The sequence below is a fragment of the Echinops telfairi genome, unplaced genomic scaffold, assembly GCF_000313985.2.
Source record: "Echinops telfairi isolate 266 unplaced genomic scaffold, ASM31398v2 ScPeMD7_2010;HRSCAF=2546, whole genome shotgun sequence".
Lineage (NCBI taxonomy): Eukaryota > Metazoa > Chordata > Mammalia > Afrosoricida > Tenrecidae > Echinops > Echinops telfairi.
This window is the reverse complement of record NW_022105908.1, coordinates 22,067,842-22,080,705: the sequence shown is the minus strand read 5'-3', so window position 1 is coordinate 22,080,705 and position 12,864 is coordinate 22,067,842. Positions and strand designations below refer to the sequence as shown.

At 50.1% G+C, this 12,864-nt stretch overlaps 3 protein-coding genes across 3 annotated transcripts in view; 2 read left to right on the top strand and 1 right to left on the bottom strand.

The window, feature by feature from the left end:
* Positions 1 to 672: 672 nt before the first annotated feature.
* Positions 673 to 4,489, top strand: LOC101641070 (complement C1q binding protein). The gene is made up of 6 exons (XM_004716145.2): positions 673 to 927; positions 1,424 to 1,574; positions 3,257 to 3,350; positions 3,562 to 3,657; positions 3,867 to 3,989; positions 4,090 to 4,489. Exons 1-6 carry the CDS (start codon positions 702 to 704, stop codon positions 4,237 to 4,239), a joined length of 840 nt encoding a protein of 279 aa, XP_004716202.1. The 5' UTR covers positions 673 to 701; the 3' UTR covers positions 4,240 to 4,489.
* A 55-nt stretch (positions 4,490 to 4,544) lies between these two features.
* RPAIN (RPA interacting protein) lies at positions 4,545 to 11,363 on the bottom strand. The gene is made up of 7 exons (XM_004716144.2): positions 11,283 to 11,363; positions 9,987 to 10,157; positions 8,204 to 8,264; positions 6,876 to 6,987; positions 6,657 to 6,720; positions 5,324 to 5,464; positions 4,545 to 4,703 (listed from the first exon to the last, which is right to left on the bottom strand). Exons 1-7 carry the CDS (start codon positions 11,361 to 11,363, stop codon positions 4,674 to 4,676), a joined length of 660 nt encoding a protein of 219 aa, XP_004716201.1. The 3' UTR covers positions 4,545 to 4,673.
* Positions 11,364 to 12,041: 678 nt separating this feature from the next.
* NUP88 (nucleoporin 88) overlaps positions 12,042 to 12,864 on the top strand; it is a 23,424-nt gene continuing 22,601 nt past the window's right edge. The window contains exon 1 of the mRNA XM_004716143.3: positions 12,042 to 12,340. Within this exon, the coding sequence (XP_004716200.2) occupies positions 12,047 to 12,340 (294 nt within the window). The 5' untranslated portion in view covers positions 12,042 to 12,046. The remainder of the gene's footprint in view (positions 12,341 to 12,864) is intronic.

The following is a 12,864-nucleotide window of genomic DNA, read 5'->3' as shown; positions in this document are numbered from 1 at the left end:
CTGCAGCCCCTTCCTATAAAATCCAAGCCTCTTCACCTTTACCTTCCCTGGCAGGGACAACCCAGCAGCGAAGGTAAGCATGAACTACCCTTGGCTAACCTAAGATTGGCTAACAATCTCAGTTTCATCACCTACTACAGATTAGTAAGTAAGCACAAGCAAGTCTATGCTTACTGTGTTTGCTAAGTAATCTGCCTCTGGGAAGGCGGCCTACCGGCTGTGGAGTCAGATCTGCAGGGGGGTGTCGAGTTGGAATCAGGAAAGGTGGGTTCCACTAAGGCCTATTACTCCTGAGCCCAAACTAGCTCTGCACCCCTATGGGGCAGAGTAGTACAGGGCAGCCTTGTCTGTCTCCTCCCCCCTGGAAAGGCTGGCCGAGTTGAATGACCCACCTCACAGAATAGTTAGCAGTACGGTGCTTAACCCACTGCGCCCACCAGAGCGCCCTACTTTGAGAACAGTTGATGGAAATGTGGAAGTCTTGCGTATCCTCCAGTGGGAACTGATGCGGTTGAAACGGCTTGGACCGGAGGCCGAGTCAGGCCCGGAGGCCACCAGCAGAGGGCGCCGTTTAAGGCGGCGGCACGGGAAGCGCTTGCCGTTCGAGGGCGGTACTTCCGGTCATGCGCTAGCTCCTGGGCGCCCGGGCCCCAGTTGTCCTTCGCACTTGCACGTGTCTTGCTGCCGTTGCCGCCTCTGCGATGCTGCCCTTCCTGCGCGGCGTGCCTCGTGCCCTGGGCTCCGCTGTGGCCGGCCTCCGCGCCGCCGCGCCCCGCCCGCCGCGCCGGCCGCTCCTGCAGCCGACGCCCCGGCAGTGCACCCGGCCCTTCGGGCTGCTCTGCGTGCGCGCGGGCTCCGCGCGGCGGCCCGAGCTCCTGCGGGCCCGCAGGCCCTGCTCCTGCGGCTGCGGCGCGCTGCACACGGAAGGTGAGAACCCCCGGGCTCGGGGAGGGAGAGGGGAAGTTTGGTCCACCCGTCTACTGCCGGGAACCACCCCAGAAGATCCGAAACACGCTGCCCTTCGACTAGCCCACCGCGGGTGGTTCAACCCACGTGCCAGCACATTCCCTCTCCCCATCCCGGAGAGAGAATTGATCGAAGGATGCTGATTTTCTCAGTCTCCTTACAATAGAACTTTAGGCAAGCCCAAGGCCGTGGTCGGTAGTAGAGGATTATTTATGCCCGTCGGGAAATTGGAAGAGGATAATTGAGCGTTCTTTAGCTGTATATTGAAATGTAGTGGTAAGGTAATATTTTTTTTTAGCACATGAGACTCACGGAAGGAAATTGGACTAAATTCCCAGAGCAACCGTTACTCATAAAGAGACTAGAAAGAGCCCAGGGCTACCCCACTGAGTGCTCTAACCCGGAATTGTACGCTGTAGACTGATTGGCTTTTCCGGGTCATCTGCGCTCATTCCAGGAGACAAAGCTTTTGTTGAATTCCTGAATGATGAAATTAAAGAAGAGAGGAAGATCCAGAAGCATAAGTCTCTCCCCAAGATGTCCGGAGGTTGGGAGCTGGAAGTGAAGGGAACGGAAGCCAAATTGGTGCGGAACGTTGCTGGTGAAAAGTAAGGACTGGCGTGCGTGCGAGTGGGGGCTGCTGGGAGCTTCACAGACCAAATCCGTGACCTGCGGACCTGCCCTGGGCCACACCCAATTCAGCCTTGTGCTTTGGTGCATCCTTTCCTAGAGAGAGAATGCTGCAGTTGGGCAAGTTCCTCAGTTCCCGGGCATTCGATGAATATTTCTATGCTGGGGCTGGTTACTAGGGAGACAGGAAAGGAGTTGCACAAAAGCATGTGACTGGAAGTCTTGGACTGGCAGACAATCTTTCAGTCACTTTTCAGAAGTTCTTCCGTTGCCGAGAGAACAAACATAACCCCTAACAAGGAGGCTTCCAACAGTGCAGGAGAATATCCCGTTATCTTTTAACTCCACGTTCCACAGGATTCGTGGCGCCCCTCGTATGTGGCGGAGTAAAACAAGGCCCCTGCTCTCTGAAGGTTCACAGTAGGTGAAAAGCAAGTGATGTAACTCTTGGGGTGGGTTACACTATAGAATGGTTGCAATTAGGTGGGCGCTTTTGACCTAGTTATGCTCCTCCCCACTCCGATTGCTAAATTCTTGTCTATAGCTTTCTGTAGTGTGTAGTCATCCTTAATCCCACTGCTGGGGGGGCCTGGTGTACTGGGTTGTGCATTGGTTTGCTAACCACAAGGCCGGCAGTTTGAACCCACTCTTTGTTCTGAAGGAGAGAGGCTTTCTGCTATAAGGATCTGCAGCTTTTGAAACCCTATATATATGGTCAGTATGAATCGGAACTGATTTGATAAGAGTTTATATAATCCCATGGTACGGATAAGTATTTAACCGTCTGATCTTTTTTCTAATGTGGTGTTTTTAGAATCGGGGTTGTCTGCTTCCTAAAGATTTATAGCCTTGGAAACGCACAGGGGGGCTCTGTGCTGGCATCAGCTCAGTGGCAGGGATGCTGGCTCCTTTTGGCATCTGATTCAGAAGGGGCCCTGGTGCACTGGGTAAGGGCTGGGGAGGGTGGTTTGCTTCTGTAAACAAGACTCACAAACCCTATAGAGCAGTCCTGCCCGGCTCACTAGCATTGCCGTGGGTCAGGCTTGATGGGAAAGCAGGTGAGCATCTCAGGCCAGACAATCCCATCACATCTCTTCCCCGAGCCCCTACCTTTTCCTCTTTTTTGATGGTGTTCTGTGAAGCATAAAAGGGTTGATTGTTGCTGAGGTGGTTTCTCTTTGGACACTTGTGCTTCTAGAAACCACTGCCCATCCGAGAGTTCAGAGAGATTGACACTTGCTCCGTTTTCTGATTTGGTTCATTTTAGGTCTGAGTTTCACTTCGAGGTTGCATCCGGGTTCTCTTCCCTAGTGGTAGAGTGCTGTCACACTCACATACACCACCACCACACAGAGCTCAAAAGTATGTTCTAGAACTTTACCTAAACTGTTTCCTCGGGGTGATTAGTTTGACTCCTGGCAGCTGGCTGGGCTTGGAGTAGGCAGACTTGAAGCTGGTTGGATCAGTACACACTGGGGGCCTGCTCAGTCAATCTCAGGGTTGGCTGTAGGCATCTGGGCTTTTTGAAAGTTCTGCGCAGATATCAAGATGTACAGCCAGCTGGACTGGAAACTGTGTTTCAACAAGTGCCCTTAGCGCTTTAGGACCTTTAATTCCATTAACATTACACTGTATCTGCTGCTTTTCTGTGTCTTTCTAGGATCACCGTCACTTTCAACACTAACAATAGCATCCCGCCCACGTTTGATGGGGAGGAGGAGGCCTCGCAGGGCCAGAAGGCTGAAGAACAAGAGGTAAGTTTGCATCCAGTCTTTGCCTCAAGATTCTGGCAGGCCTTACCACTCCTAAAGATGGTGGTTCTTAATTTCGTGACAGTGCATGTAGCGTGAGACTTTAAAAGTGGACAAATGAAATCCTAACAGTGGTAGCTGTCAGACCTTTGCTCCAGACAACCAACCCCTACAAACCGTGGCATATACTGACCCCTCGTTCTTACGTCACCAGCCGGAACTGACATCCACCCCCAATTTTGTGGTTGAAGTTACAAAGAGCGATGGCAAGAGGGCCCTCGTGTTGGACTGCCACTATCCAGAGGATGAGGTATGAAGGGTGGGGTGCTAGTCCCTGGGGACACGGGGACCTCTTGGGGCCTTCTCTGGTGCCTCTGATTAGACACACTTCAGACCAGCAAAGCAGGGAAGAGGTGAGGAGAGAGCAAGTTAGAATCTGGTGACTTTCAATAGGTATAGTCCTCTTTTCTTACGAGTCCGGCTTGCCCTGGAGAGCCGTGAATACGGGTGTCTTCTCAGGTTGGACATGAGGATGATGAGGAGAGCGACATTTTCTCCATCAGAGAAGTGAGTTTTCAGTCCCCGGGCGAGCCTGAATGGAATGACACCAAGTACACGCTCAACACGGACTCCCTGGACTGGGTGAGTGCTGGGTGCGGTGGGGGCTCTCGGACCTGGCCTTGGGGCAGGCATGGGGGAATAACACTAAGCATTGCAGCCGAGTAAGGGATCCTCCTTGTAGGCCCTGTACGACCACCTCATGGACTTCCTGGCGGACCGAGGCGTAGACAACACTTTCGCGGACGAGCTGGTGGAGCTCAGCACAGCCCTGGAGCACCAGGAGTACATTACTTTTCTGGAAGACCTCAAAGGCTTTGTCAAGAGCCAGTAGTGCAGAGAGAGGGACCCCGAGAACCAGATTGTATGGCAGGCTTTGGGCAGCGAACAAAACCTACCGTCAATGAAGGCCAGGCACAGCGCTTTGAAATGGATAATACCCTCATATCATGGAAGACATTCAGAATTAAGTTATTTCTGTTGTGCCCTTGTTTACTATTCATATATTCCTTTGCAATTCTGTATTGTCCAAATTTTCCTTTTGTTATAACATAATGATGGACAATAAACTGGGTTAACCCCTTCGGGTAGTTCTTTATCTCTTCCGCTTTGCTCTGCATCACAGAACACGCAAGAGGCAAGAATGTACAGTTTTAATACAAAATAAATTAGAAGTAAACAATGTATATACAAAGACTCCCAGACTGGGGCGTGAGGGAGGAGGAGTCACGTCAAGCCCTGGAGCCGGATGCTAAGGCAAGGCTGGTTCTAGAGGATGATAGCCCAAAAATCACAAGCCTGGTGGATTTAAATAGAAAAATAAGTCACCTTAACTTGCATTTCAATGAGGAAAGTTGCCTCAGAGGATAGTTAGAAGTTGTCATCAATAGCAACATGTATCACGGCAGAAGTACAAACTGCTCACCACAGGCAGACACCATCCATTACTCTAGATCAATACGCATTCAACAGTACAAAACTAGCTCCTGATTCATTCTCAGCCCACCATTGTGGTAAAGAACTGTTCCTTGGACACTGTTTGCTTCCATGGCTTTATCTGGAAGATACTACCTTCCAACCCTGTTGAAGCAGTGGCATCGCACACAGTCCGTTAGTGAGGTTGGAGAGACTCGTTCCTGCTGGGGTCTAAAGTATTATGGGATATAAGGAGCATGAGGTGGGTTTGTCCCTGTCTTTGCCACACCTCTTCTAGTTCATCCTCAACCCTATAGCATGACTTCCTCAACGATCTTGAACCCAGTGGTCCTTGAGTGAATCTTAAGTGATAACTACTTCAATGGCACAAAAAGCCCTCAAAGCTTTACACACATGCCAGTTTCTAAGCGATTCTATTTGTGTGAAGGTGGGAGTAATGACCAGTGAGCCTCTCGTGCCACTGGCCCCCATGGGAGGCTTACCACACAGCTCATGAGGAGATTGGGCTTCTCTCCAGTTCCTTCGGTGACCGAAAACCCAGGCATGTGGGAACAGTGCATACTATGCTCATGTACACGATCCTCTAAGAAGGCTCGGAGCTTCGACTCAGTCAACTCTGGAGACTGAAAAGTAAACTAGTTAAAACTCCAACTGAATCCTAGTTACCTCAGTCAGTAGGTTAAAAATCCTGATTCCTCGTCAACTGATGTCACTCTGGCTCACTGTAAGGCCTGCTCCTTAGACCTTTAATATGTATGCTCTTTGGGCTCACAATTGCATTAGCAAGCCTCTTGACCCAGCCTCCAGCTAAGCAGCTTTTCAGATTAACCAATGTTCTCCATTCCTTCTAGAAGATTCACTGACTGAAGCCCTCAGCCCCTGTAGGCTCCTTTCTTAGCCTCCCTCACTGCTGCCTCCATCACCTGACAGCACCCTTACTGAGAGCCAGCTAGCTGTGTTTGGACTCAGTTCTGTTGGTGCTGATTGTACTTCCTACTGTCATTAAGAAACTTCAGTCTATCAGGTAAACCAATGGAATATGAAAATTAAAAATAGAGATTTTGTTTTCAAGATTTTTTAAAAAGTGCAATGTCTGGGAAACATGATTAGCAAAATGGGGGGGGGGCTATGAATTTGATAAAAGACAGGGAGGGAAAATCGTAAAGCTATGCACTCAGCTTCTTGACCCACTTTATAGAAATCAAACAGTCCAGACTGAGTGACAGACCCAAGTGAAGAGGCCTCAGATCTGCAATCCGCAGTCTCACTCCAAGACTGGCAGATACATTTCTATGTCGTGCACTTCGTATAAAATGTTTCCTTTTAATAATTCACCACTTTAACCAACTGCTGCACTCATGGGTTGACTTTCAGGCCCTATCATGTTAGGGCTTCTACCACACTTAAAATCTGAATATACATATCCCAATCTTTTATAGGAGATCAGATACAGTTGTTTCAGATTCCAAACGGATCTACAAACAGTTTCCGCAGGGGTGCAATAAGTGTTCAACAAGTGCTTGGAGGGCAGGTAGCGGGGCGCCCGGTTTGTGTTGTCTGTCCATGTCCATGTTGTAAATAACTCACGGAGACCAACTGCAAGCTACTACCGTGCCACCACTGGATGTGAAGCTGGGAAGAGATGTGTGCTGCTCTGGCACACCACTGAAACCTCATTAGGAAAAGACAGACAAGGACTTCGAAAAGTTTGTGGAAAAATGAAATGAAAAGAGAAATCTTCCAGGAATTTTCTGAAACTCCATGGCATATGTGGGAAGTGGCTTGAAATCTGAGCTCTAGGTGTGGAATACTTACATAAGATGGGATGTACAGACCACAGGGACACACGACCACGCCGCTGGTTATTCCCAGGTTATACCTAAAAGGCAGAAATGAGATTCCATCGCATCAGGGTCTGCGCAAACACCAGACCTGGAGCCTCAAAACCTTTCTAGCAGCAAATGCGGAGGGAAACCACTCACCTTGGAGTGGGGTTGGATACCAATAGTGATGAAAACATTTTGAAAAACTTACTTTGTACACACAGGGCAGATGAGGGGGTTTGCTTCCCACTCAGCCAGCATGATGTTGAGACACTGTTGATCAAACTGCAGGCTCTTCTCGTACTCGCTGATGATGGACTGTTCTGGAAGGCAAAGGGCATCTGCAGCACTTCACCTTGCCTCCCCCAGACTGCCCTGTCTTCAAGGCTGAGCCTCACCGCCCAGGGCTCTCTCCGTACAAAAACATTTAGGCAACAACACAGCCAATTGGGAGACCTGCTTTGCTCTCTCTCAGTACCATCACCTTACAGGTCCTCCCCCACCTGTCTTTCCCCTCCTTGTGCACCTAAGGTGTGAAGTGAGGCTAAGGGACAAGGAGATAACTTTGAACACGTCTGTAGAGGCTATAAGGGCAGATATAGAATGCCAGGGTCCCAGGACTTACTTCTGAAGCCAGGCCCACCCTGTAGTGTGTAAAATGAGCTGTGCCTCAGTGGTAGTACCTGTGATGTTCAGAATCTGTGTGTCCATTCATTCAGTAGTGGACACATAATGATAACTAGTGGGGGGACGACACAAAAACAAAGACAAAAAGACCCCTGCCCTTGCTGAGCTCACTGTCCAGATTAGCTGACAGTGCAGAGCACTGACTTTTGATGGCAGCAGAAGCTGTCCACTGACAGCAGGAATATCCATCTACACAAGGCACTGCTCTCGGTCTCTTACGTATCTGGTTTGACTCAGGCCTTAAAGTAAATGTGTAGAGTCGTTCTGTTATTTCTCTTTGAGACAGTGAGAAAAACTAAGCCGACCTAAATTGGGGCTATGTGGGATAAATAATATAAGGTGCTAAACTGTGCACTCCACACAGTGCTACAGATGTCCCAGGACTAGATACTCATGTACCCCTGAGGAATCAGTAAAGAATGAAAGGGAGAGACTGCATTGAAGTTGTAGCCTATGGAGCGAGAGGACCATTATTCACCCATCAATTGAGAGGTACTTTGGGATGATAGAGTAAACATGGGAACTGGGGTGCATATTTCTGATTTTCCTTCCTAACTCCAACTCTCCCCCATCTCTGTGTTGCCTGGGTAAGACACCACCTCGGTCTAATCCTGTCTCGCAGGATAGTCAAAGGAGAAAACAGTATTACGGAATGTGCAGTTCTTAGCACAGCCCTAACACACCAAAGACCCTTAGTGAGAAGACAGGTAAGTCTTCAAAGTATAAACAGAGACTTCTGGACATTAAACTGAAGATGGAGGTCGAGGAGTGGAATTAAGAACTAATCCTATTCAGAGGGAAGGTCAGCATTAGCAATTAAATACAGTAGGAAGGACTACTCTTAGGACTCACCTTGGTTGATCAGCTCCTGTTGGATTTCCTCAAGCACAGCCAGACCCACTGGCTCCTCCACCTGCAAGAGAAAGTGGAGCTCATTAACCAGCCACCAAACCCCACATGATCATACTTGGAACTTGGATTAAAGAACCGGGCTTTCCCTCAGGGAATCTGTAGAATATACAACAGTGGGGTGGGGTGGGGTGGTGATGCTGAGAAATCATTAACAAATGACCACACCACACAGTAACAGAATAATGGTGCCACATTTGGGGGAGGCAGTCTATTGAAAGCAGTTACATACATGGTTCCACTAAGGTGACCAGGAGAGTTCCTAATCTCAGTAAACCTTTGTTTTTGGCCTCTGCAAAGTGAAAATAAAGCCAGCCTGGGAGAGTTATTGTGACTAGTAGATAATTGTGATGATGTAAGGCAAGCACTTAATCTGGTAGGGCTACAGGGTAAGCACTGACCCGGAGGGTCAGCTGGTCAAACCCACCAGCTACACTGCAGGAGAAAGATGAGACTGCCTGCTCTATTCATAAAGATTAATATCAGAAACTTGTGGTAGTCACATAATCTGTTGTCAATTTGAGATATGAGTGAAGGGGTGGAATCTAGCCTGTCAATCAGGTCGCAGCTTGATGACCTCATTTGGAGGCACTAAGGAGATAAAATAGCTCACACCCTCACTCTCGATTATTGATGCTTATTGACAACAGACCTTAAGGAGCTTCGCTATTGCAGCCAGAGCCTTAAGCTGGAGGAGCCACATGGAGACCCACGCCAGCACTGAGATGCTTCTACTACCACTGGATCCACAAGACTTTCCACCCACTGACCTGTGATCTTCCTGCACTCAGCATCATTGCATGTGTTGTGTGATGTAGATTCCTCTGAATAGGAATTTACAGACTGGCACTGGACATATGGGCTAATACGGAACTTATGGATTTTATCTGGACTGGGCGGGGATGCTTTCTTAATGTACAATTACTCTATATGAAGCTCTTTTCTGTACACAAGTGTCTATGAATTTGTTTCTCTAGTCTACCCAGACTAACACAAATCTTATAAAGAGTTTCTATAGCCAGAATCACCTCGACAGCAGTGGTTTGAGTTTGATTTAGGTATGCATCATTATTTTATACCACATCCCCATATTTTCTTCTACGAGGAGCTTCAAAATGTTCATGGAAAAATACAATGAAAAGACCATGGACTTTTCCATGAATTTTGGGTAATCCCCTCATAATGCTGGCAACATCATCTTCGTGTTATAAATGTGAAAACTACAGCTCAAAGAGACAGAATGGAAGTTCTTAACGGGTCAACAGCAAGGCCAGAATTTGACTCGCAGAACTCATGGCTTTCCATCCAATGCTCCTCCTGATACTCTGTAAAAGGTTTCACATCTGCACCAAGCTCCCAACCTTGGCTAAGATTACAATGAGAACGCTCCTGAGACCTTTTAAAAAAAAAGAGATTCCCAACTCGTGTACTGAGTTCACATTTCCAGGGGTAAGACAAAGAATGATACATGAATGTACAACTTTGTGTTTGCTTGTCTCCTAAGTGATGATTCAACAAGGCATCCTGTCTATAGGCTAGAATTTAGCAACCAATGATCTAGAATAATTGAACGTTAAGGGGGAAAAATCGGGGTTAAAATCATAATCCTGATTGTGGCCTGGGAGGGAGTTCCGCCGATTTAGGTACATAGATGCAGAAAGTGCTAAGAAGGCTGGTTTCTTCTTTCGGTAGCCCTCTCCCTGCACACACATCCCAGCCTGCTGACCTGAGCCAGGGTCTCTGCACATCTGTCCACCGACTGCAGAGCATTCCACTCCTCTTCCATCACCTCGTGCACTAGAAAGGTGTTCTGAGCTCCTCTGGGCACATTGCCTCCAGCCTGGCGGTACCTGTTCAGGAGCCTGTCCCGGCTGTTCTTCATTCTTTCCAGGCATCCCTCGGAATAAGGAACAAGATGGGGGTGAAAAATGGGGCAGTTCTCTCTCTTTGGAAACTCATAGCTAAGTTGTTAAAATCTTACAGGAAATTGATTGACACAAAACTTCAACCACCCTCACTTTGCCTTTGCACGTCTTCAGGCGAAATGTCAATGCTTATTTCATGTTCTTTTCAGATCATTCATAGCGTCTTCAGTGCCGTCTTTACTAACCTTGGGTGCATTCGCAGCCTATTAGATTACGTCAAACTCTGGCTACATTCTTCATATGCCTGTGATGTCTGCCTTCCTGCATAACAAGTTTCCCCCTTCCCCCCACCCGTTTCTTTTTTGGGTGGGGTGGTGGTGGGGTTGGTCATTTGTCGCCCAAAGTCTGAAGGCATTCTGGGGCGCCTTGGCGGAGTAGCAGCAGGTACGAGCTGGGCTGCTGACCCAAGATGGACAGTTGGGAACCACCAGCCGCTCCTCCGGGAGAAAGAGCAGGCTTTCTACTGCCATAAACGTACCCTCTCAGAAACCCACAGGGGCAGTTCTACCCTGTCCCACAGAGTCCCTTGGAGTGGGCGACTGCTCGATGGCAGTGAGTTTGGTGCTTGGAGGCATTTGGAGTTGTCACAAGTTGAGGGATGATGGACACCTGAGGAGCTCAGACCAGGGACGCTGCGAGGCCAGCTCCCTCAAGGACGCAGGCTCCCCGCAGAGTGCCCGGCGGAGCGGACGTTCCCGGACTCTCTCTGCTACTTGGAGCGGAGAACCGTGGTTCGTTCTCCGGGAGCCGCGCTGAGTTCCGAGTAGCCCCGGGCTGACGGGGTCCGAGCCTGCTCCGCCTTCGGAACGGAGCCTCCGTTTACTCCGCTCGAGAATGCAGCCCGAAGGGCCCCTCGCCGAGTCAGGCGCGGAGAGGGTCCCACATTTCTAAGAGAAAAGAATCCCAAACCCGAAAACAAGGCTTCCGGGCTCGGGGCCAGCCTGGCGCCAGGAACTGTGAGGGGGCGGCTGGGCAGCAACCAAGTCCCAAACTTATAAGCCGGAGCTTGGGTTCGGGGTCCACCTCAGAGGGCCCCAGAGGCTCGCGGGGACGAGGGAGGGGTATGCAGCCCGGCTAGTCACAAAGCTCACACTCACTTGCCTGAACGCCTCTTTCCAAGGCGGCGAGCCCACCACTTTATACAGCGAGCGGTGCGGCGACCCCGACGGGCTGGCCATGGCCGGCGCCTCCCGGCGACAGCAGTCTCCAGAAAGCGCTCGCCTTTCGAAGCGCGCAGAATTCTGGGAGCTGTAGTTTCCTAGCGCTTATTCGCTCTCCGGAGAGCAGAGGATTCTGGGAAGTGTTGTTTTACCCCCAAGTGGAGATTGACTGACATTCGTGAGGCAACTCCAACACGGGGGGAGCAATGGGGGAATTGAATTGTTTTTTCATTGAACTTTTGTGTGCATTAGCTGAAGATTGGTTGATCAGATTTAACATTCAACAATTAATTAATCAAACTTCCCTATGTTTTGCTTTATTTCCAACACTTTTTGCTCTTACGGGCGTGAATTTTGAGAGGAGGTTTTGGGTACCTGGGTTCTTTGCACAATGTCCAATACACAATGAAATACGCAGATACCGGGCACTCCCCAGCTAGACTTTTCCCAGCTCCGAAGGGTTCCCTAAACATGCACTAGTCTGTTGATTTGCTCATCCCGCCCCCTTTGGGCTTCAGAACCAGTGCTTGACGAGGAGATTGGCTCTTCCCCAGATGGTGGGCGGGTCTTATGTTCGCCCCGCCCCCAGCCCCACTCCCGTTTCCGGCCGCCCGCTCGTAGATTGGCTGTGGTCGTGCGGACTAGCCACGAATTGGCTGCTCTCCGCGGCGGGCTGAGCAAGTGGGATGAGGAGAGTCAAGATGGCGGCGGCTGAGGGCCCCGGGAGCGACGGCGAGCTGTGGCAGACGCGGCTCCCTAACCACGCCGTGTTCCTGCGGCTCCGAGAGGGACTGAAGAACCAGAGCCCCGCCGAAGCGGAGAACTCGGCGTCGTCCCCGCCGCCCCCGCCGCCGCCGTCGCTGACGAGAAACCTCCTTTTCGGCCTCGGCGGAGAGATCTTCCTGTGGGACGGGGAAGGCAGCGCCTTCCTAGTGGTTCGCCTTCGGAGCCTCAGCGGCGGCGGCGGCGACGAGCCCTCCCTCTCCCAGTATCAGGTAAGGCCCGGCGAGATCAGGCTTAGCCTTTCTGTTTCCATCCGGGCTCTTTCAGCTTTCGGGCCAGCCTGCCCGCCGCTCACAGGGCCCGCGGATGTCCTTTCGGCGCCGCCCACTTCGAGCGGAAAGGTTCCTATGGGTTCTTCGCCCACCTGGCCGTTGAGCCTTCCGATGCCTCCGGGTGCTGATTTCAAATTCCTTCCCCAAGTTTCTGCCGCCCACGCCCCACCCCACCCCAGATACTGTCACGGGAACACTCCCATCAAGCCCTCGCTCCTATTAGGGCCCGGAGATAATGCACGGAATCTCGAGGATGCTTATGTGTTGCTGAAGAAAAGCAAAACCGGATAAGGGGACAGGCTACTGGTTGTTTTTTTTGTTTTGTTTTTATTTAATCGTTTTTTAGGGGCTCATACAACTCTTATCACAATCCATACACACATCAGTTGTGTAAAGCACATTTGCACATTCATTGCCCTCATCATTCACAAAACATTTGCTCTCCACTTAAGCCCCTGGCATCA

What these genes read in the sequence shown, in the direction of transcription:
- RPAIN (XM_004716144.2), bottom strand. Translation starts at nt 11,363, where the DNA reads ATGGCCAGCCCGTCGGGGTCGCCGCACCGCTCGCTGTATAAAGTGGTG. An exon ending in GTGCAGAGACCCTGGCTCAG is followed by an intron (nt 8,265 to 9,986) that starts GTCAGCAGGCTG and finishes TTTCTCTTGCAG; the next exon opens with GTGGAGGAGCCAGTGGGTCT. An exon ending in ATCTCCTCATGAGCTGTGTG is followed by an intron (nt 4,704 to 5,323) that starts GTAAGCCTCCCA and finishes TAAATCCACCAG; the next exon opens with GCTTGTGATTTTTGGGCTAT.
- LOC101641070 (XM_004716145.2), top strand. Translation starts at nt 702, where the DNA reads ATGCTGCCCTTCCTGCGCGGCGTGCCTCGTGCCCTGGGCTCCGCTGTG. An exon ending in CGGCGCGCTGCACACGGAAG is followed by an intron (nt 928 to 1,423) that starts GTGAGAACCCCC and finishes CGCTCATTCCAG; the next exon opens with GAGACAAAGCTTTTGTTGAA. An exon ending in GCCACTATCCAGAGGATGAG is followed by an intron (nt 3,658 to 3,866) that starts GTATGAAGGGTG and finishes GTGTCTTCTCAG; the next exon opens with GTTGGACATGAGGATGATGA.